The sequence below is a fragment of the Ornithodoros turicata genome, chromosome 7 (genome assembly GCF_037126465.1).
Source record: "Ornithodoros turicata isolate Travis chromosome 7, ASM3712646v1, whole genome shotgun sequence".
NCBI classification, from domain to species: domain Eukaryota; kingdom Metazoa; phylum Arthropoda; class Arachnida; order Ixodida; family Argasidae; genus Ornithodoros; species Ornithodoros turicata.
The window spans coordinates 1264259-1270635 of NC_088207.1; the positions used below are offsets into that span (position 1 = coordinate 1264259).

At 44.9% G+C, this 6377-nt stretch overlaps 1 protein-coding gene across 1 annotated transcript; it reads left to right on the top strand.

Moving 5' to 3' along the window:
* Positions 1 to 823: 823 nt before the first annotated feature.
* On the top strand, positions 824 to 1753 carry LOC135399796 (uncharacterized). Its single transcript, XM_064631529.1, has one exon. It carries the CDS (start codon positions 824 to 826, stop codon positions 1751 to 1753), a length of 930 nt encoding a protein of 309 aa, XP_064487599.1.
* The last annotated feature ends 4624 nt before the right edge of the window (positions 1754 to 6377 follow it).

Consider the following 6377-nt stretch of genomic DNA (forward strand, 5'->3'; position numbering starts at 1 on the left):
GGAAGGAGTCCCGGCGATCCCCGACGACGTTGTACTGGACATGCCCGATGTGTGAGGGCTGTGTTTACTTGGACTTTGGAGGGGGGGAGTATCGCGACCTATGTCGATAACAAGCGCGTCGGTCACGAGTACGCCCATCAGGAAGGGGGCGCTGATTGTGTGCTTCGATATGATATAAGCGGGTGGGAAGTTGAGGCTGGGGTTACTCTGGGAGTATCGACCGTATCTGTTGTCAGAGGTATGGAATAAACCTTGTTTGTTGTTTGAACCCTTTTCGTTTGCTGTGTCTTCCTTGGCGACGGAACGGACGGACTGACGCCCCGAGGTTGTGGAAACACGGGTTTTCCACAAGGTTAAGCGCCTGAACAACAAATGCAACGCTTACATGAACTTAATCAAGTATCTCGGAGGCTACCGTTGGGGAAACACGCAAACATTGGCAGCTTTGCATAATTCTTTGATCAGGCAAAGTATACACTACAGCCTCCCCGTCATACAGAACCTCTCGGCGAAGCAGGAACACACCCTAGAAGCTATCTACGCTCGCAGTGCAAGAATAGTCCTCGGAGTTCCGAAAGCAGTGCGGTCACAGTTGGTACTTGTCGAGGCAAAAGAACCTCCACTCGAAGCACATCGGAAAAGAGAAACCCGACGCCATCTGATCCGAATCATCACCAGGCACACTCAGCACCACTTGGTTAAAAAAATACAAGATCGCAAAAAATCTGCATTGCATCGGCACCTTGGAGTTATACACAAGTTTCTTCCAAGATGCAGAAAACATACCCTTACTCGTGAAAAGGCACCGTGGCTTCTGCCGACGATGGCAATCAGGACTGAAATCCCAGGTATTAAAAGGAAAGCTGACCTCCCACCCGTGGCGCTAAAGCAACTTGCACTGAGCTATCTGGAAGAAGCCCACCCGTCAGCAAAGAAGATTTTTACGGATGGTTCTACTACGGCACTCGGCTCAACCAGCGCAGTTTATGGGGAAGACATTTCAAAAAGCTACAAGCTGTCACATACGACATCATCCACAGCAGCAGAACTGCATGGAATATTGAAAGCTCTCACCCATATCAAGACATGCGAAATCGGCTCCTGGATTATTTGTAGTGACTCCAAAGCTGCTCTACAGGGACTATGTCTACCGGACATGACAAATTTGCTCCACTACAAGATTCACACTGATCACTCAGATGTAATCGAAAGAGGACACCATGTCGAAGTACAATGGGTACCAGCCCACTGTGGTATCGACGGAAATGAACTAGCTGACAAGTTGGCAAAAGAGGCCCTGTCTCATCAGAAACAATCACCTATCCCGTTCACTAAAGGAGATGCAGTAAACCTGCTCAACAGCAAAACTAAAGTATACGCGAAGAAACTCTGGCTGAAAACACTGCGATCAGAAGATTACATCAAACACATTGATCCAGAGCTCAAGTATTCCATACCTGTCAACATAAAACGGGAATACACCACATTGATTCACCGCATACGTCTCGGAGTCCTGCCAACCAACTCAGTCCTCTTCAAGCATGGCAAAGCAGACTCTCCTGACTGCTCAACGTGTATGCTTCCCGATACCACCCACCATGTCATCACTCAGTGCAAGAAGTTCTCCAAAGAACGTGAACAATTAGACAAGGAGCTAAGAAAGCTTAGTCACACGCCTCTCACCTTTGCCAAGATAATGGGCAATTGGAATACAAGCTCAGATCGACAAATTTGCACTCAGTGTGCTGTGTGACTTCCTCAAAGAAACGCAAATCGTGCAGAAATATTAGGACAGGTCCACTGAAGAAGAAACTCCGCATGTTGACAATCAGCAGATAGATCCAAAGTGCAAAGGATGATCCTCCTGCGATCTATAAATGTAATAATCAACAAGCTACCTAATCCAGCTAACCCCCTCCCCCCCAGCCGACATACAAGCGAAGAAGAGGAACATACTCCTCAACTAAAAGAAATGGAGCAGCAGACCCCAAACTCGGGCGTCACCAAGCTCCAAAACGCAGCTACTTCTACTCTACTACTCTCTATCGTTGAAAGAACGCTTCAACAGCAAGCGAGCTGGTGATAGTGTCCATGATGGCGAGATCTGAAGAGGAGATACAAGAAGGGACATAAACACGCTATGTTGAGACATTGTGTATGTCCTTTCCTATCCCTCGTCTCAGGGTTTTTCGCTATGGACCTTCATGATGTTTCCTTCGGCAAACTTTACATATTTTTATCTAGAATTGTGAAGGTACAGCCAGGCGCTGTTGGCAAATCACACAGTACTTTTCTTGAATCAAGAATCCATAGAAGGTACACAGTCATCTTCAGCATTGAACACATCTATGGGACATGTTGATAACTTGGGAATGTCACAGACATGTCATGGTGGCCGGCACATGATTAGTGGTGCTGAACAGACAACTATTTGTCATAGTTTGGGCATAAAAAGCAGTTTTGGCACCTGCATGTTGAGACAGATGTATTTCTATATACTTCGCCATAACACAAATACATGAAGCAACAAATGTACTCTCTACTTTATTATGGTTATTAGTCAACACTGCCAAGAATGTGGGAACACCTACCACCTACCACACTTGTCTTGTACCACCTACACTCTTCAAAATGACCTTCACACACGACACATTGTAGGTCAACGAGACTCCAGAATGATGTCTTCTCCCTCCCCATTAGCTGAAAACATTTTTCTACAACCTTGCATAAGGGGAAGTTAGTACAAGAAACGCACACATTCCTTTTTTGAGCAAATCAGTATTCAGAGCGTTACCATACTGTGGTAGGCCTGCAGTGCATTACGTGGTACAGCACACACTGTAAAAAATTTCACCGTAGAACATGTCCCCCATTCTAATGACAGTCTTCTCCAGTTTTTCAAACTGCGATTTCCCATAGTGCTTTATGGTATGACACAGTATTTCTAAATCTTTACTGTATAATGTAAAAACCCCGAGACTAGGGAACGCGAAGGGACAGACACAACACGAAGTCTCAAACACAGCTGAAAATTTTACTTCAGAAACAAGAAATATATACAAACAGAAGGGAAGGAAGCACCAGTTGAGAACAAAACAGGAGGTCAAAACAGGAGGTGCTTCCTTCCCTTCTGTTTGTATATATTTCTTGTTTCTGAAGTAAAATTTTCAGTTGTGTTTGAAACTTCGTGTTGTGTCTGTCCCTTCGTGTTCCCTAGTCTCGGGGTTTTTACATTATGCATCATCTTCACCAGTTCGCTTGCTTCCTAGGCATTTTCTCTTTACTGTAGTTTACTGGCTGTAGCAGAAAAACGACACCACTGTTTCCGATCACAGGACGCAAGCCATGAGTGCTATACGGAAACAGTACATGCTGCTCTCTAGCAGTTGTTCGTGTTTGGACATGGTATGGTGCATGCAGGGTAAATTCCATGGTTAAAATATCCAAACGTGAACAACTGTTAGATTACATGATGTAGAATGCTCTATAGTACAGTAAAACCTCCAAAGTCGGACACCTCCCTACCTCGGACAACTCCCCATGATTTCATTGCACGGGCAGGCTCCCATTGAAACTACATGGGGACGAAATTCTCTATGTCGGACACCGCCCCCTCTTGGAAGTAGGATCGGGTTTTCCCTGCAAAGTCGGACAAAACCCTGGCCAAATTACCTCAATATCGGCCCATCTTTGCACCAAAAAGACCCAAAATGAGCCAGTGGCCTTGACTTTTGCCCGTTTTCCCCTATACTGGTCTCAGCATTTTGTTGCTTTAGTTTTTAGAGTCCAAAAACAAGTGCTGTCAGTCTACATTGTAATTCTTTATGTGAGCACTTGTCTTCAGTTTGTCTAGAGCCTTTGAACGAGCACTGCGCCAAAGCTATGAGAAGTGGGCTGACGCTTCAGAGACAAGTCCTTGCTGCTCGAAAAGCTCCAGAGGTAATGCCATTGAGTAGAATCTGAACGGAACTGAATATACTAAAGTCAGTAATAATTATCAGTGAAGAATGGGTAGAGGTACCACTACCAGGCACCACCACCAGGTACCACTAAGGACCTTAAATTGAAGAAGGGGGACATTTCTCACAACTGTGATCTCTTCCATTTTTTCTTGCCGTCATATTCTGTAACTCGGACACCTCTATAAGTAGGAGACGCTTCGGCTGCACCACGAGTGTCCAACATAGGAAGGTTTTACTGTATTTATGTTCCGTGTCATGTGACCACAAACAATATATGCTTTTGCTCATGCTGCACAGCACAGGCGAATTCAGCTGCATGTGAGGATAATAACATGAAACCCGAGGCGCGGAGGAACAGGCATGACTTTACGGTCTCTGTGTCGGTTGTTTCATGTTGTAATTGCGTACCAGCTGGCCTGTACCTGAGAATAGGTTTGATGCATTGTACACGCACCATAGACATGCAGTATGTGGTTGTTGTGATAGTAATGCCACTGCCAATTGAAGAATAATGCTCCAGGTGGATTGTTTCGGTACAATCTTGAACTATGCATACCAAGGGGTAGGGCGTCTGCGTGACAGGTTTACCTGAAAGTAAGAATGTAAATGTTAGCTGAAGTCATTGAATAATTAACATTATCAATATACTGCTGCAGATGATACAAACAATAGCACACAAGATGCTCCGATATGTTCTGCAGGAATGTCTCTGTACTCACAATATTAGTATAGCAGCTACAGAAAGACATAAAACAAGTTTTTGTATACATGATACCACTTGAATGCAACACAAGCTTCTGCTGCACTGCCAGAACACCACGGCGGACAGATTTACCTTACTTCACCAGAGAAAAAGTATGTACTGTTGCACACATGATGCTGTTTGAATGTCTCGAAAAACATAATTTATGACCGAAAGACATCAACTGGAAGATTTCGATTTACCTTAGTCAAAACTGAGAAAAAGTATGTGCTGTTGCACACATGAAACTGCCCTTGAGCGCTCTGGAAGAACACCTTATTTGTGACCAAAATACAACAGCTGAGCCAACATTGAATTTATACCTTACTCAAAATACAAAAGATGTGCTGCCGTGCATATGATACGATGATACTGCTTAAATGTACTCTGAAAGCGCTGGAGTAAGAACACAAACACCTCAGGTATCGTTGCTCTAAGCTAGCGAGCAACAGCAAGGGTATACGAACACAAGAAGTCGAGCACAAGTGAGGGAATGCATTTGATTAATTAGAAAATGAAATGTCTCAGTACCAGGTGTCACTGTTCCGTCAACAAAAACAGATGAAATTTTGAAGGGGCGTCTGGTTGGCACTGGTGACAGCCTTCAGCTTGAAACCCAGACGGTGATAGTTGAGACGTGGATTGCAAGCTTTTCGGTGGTGCCAGAATGCCTGCGAAATCATTTAACAAATAAGGCAATTTCAAATCTGTACTGAGAATACACCCGCTGGGGCGTAATCTCAAAAGGATGAAGCAGTAACTGACAGATAGCGTATTTTTCTCTTCTACGTGATGCAATTTGCACCGCATGACTGACTTGTCTAACATTACGTGTCTTACCTTTATCTGCTGCCTAGTCCTGCCCCTGCAATCTCCTGCTGCAGATAAGGTTGGCACAGCATCCCGGACGAGACATCTTCGGCTTCTTGTGAAACAAGTTGCGCATTGCTTCCGTAACATTCGTATGAGCCAGATGAACAGATCAAATCGCTGCTTTCGAAGGTGGCACCCAGTCGGAGTTGTAACCGATTGTTGCAGTCAATAGATTTCTCTTTCGCCTTTCGGAAAATTGTGGTTTGAAACATTGGAACTGCATGCTGAAGTGTTCTTGCAGTAGGGAGCAAAACGCTCACGCATTATCGGCACGCACACAGAACACGAATCACACCAGGAAGTCTGTACTGGCCTAGCAAATGCTTTGCAGTCGAAGGAAGCAAAACTCACGTTCCTCGTGGGTTTAGTGAAGTCCAGAAATATACTGCCTCCCTAATAGCGAACTGTTTATCACTTCCCCAATGTGAATCTGCGCAGCTGACGGCTCGGCAGAAGAAACTGGCCGGCTTGGCGGAAGAAACCAAGCCAAAAGTCATGCCAAGCCGGAGCGCGGGCAGACCACGAATGTGTCGTCGACACAGGGTTTGCGGGGCACAAGACGGGATGTCAGTGAAACTAAAAATTCACTTTTTCGGAAAACCGCGAGGACGTTGGGGTAACTATTTTGCATACATAATCAGTGTTCCCTTATGAACACATCGTGTGAGTACCATTCCATTCTGTAACACTCGAAAATCGGCGTAGCTGAGCTTTAAGCGCCCTGGAACAGCTGGTCGCACCAGTGCACCATACGTTTCCATATTTTTTTTCTTTTCTACTTCTATTCTATTCTATTATCC

What these genes read in the sequence shown, in the direction of transcription:
- LOC135399796 (XM_064631529.1), top strand. Translation starts at nt 824, where the DNA reads ATGGCAATCAGGACTGAAATCCCAGGTATTAAAAGGAAAGCTGACCTC.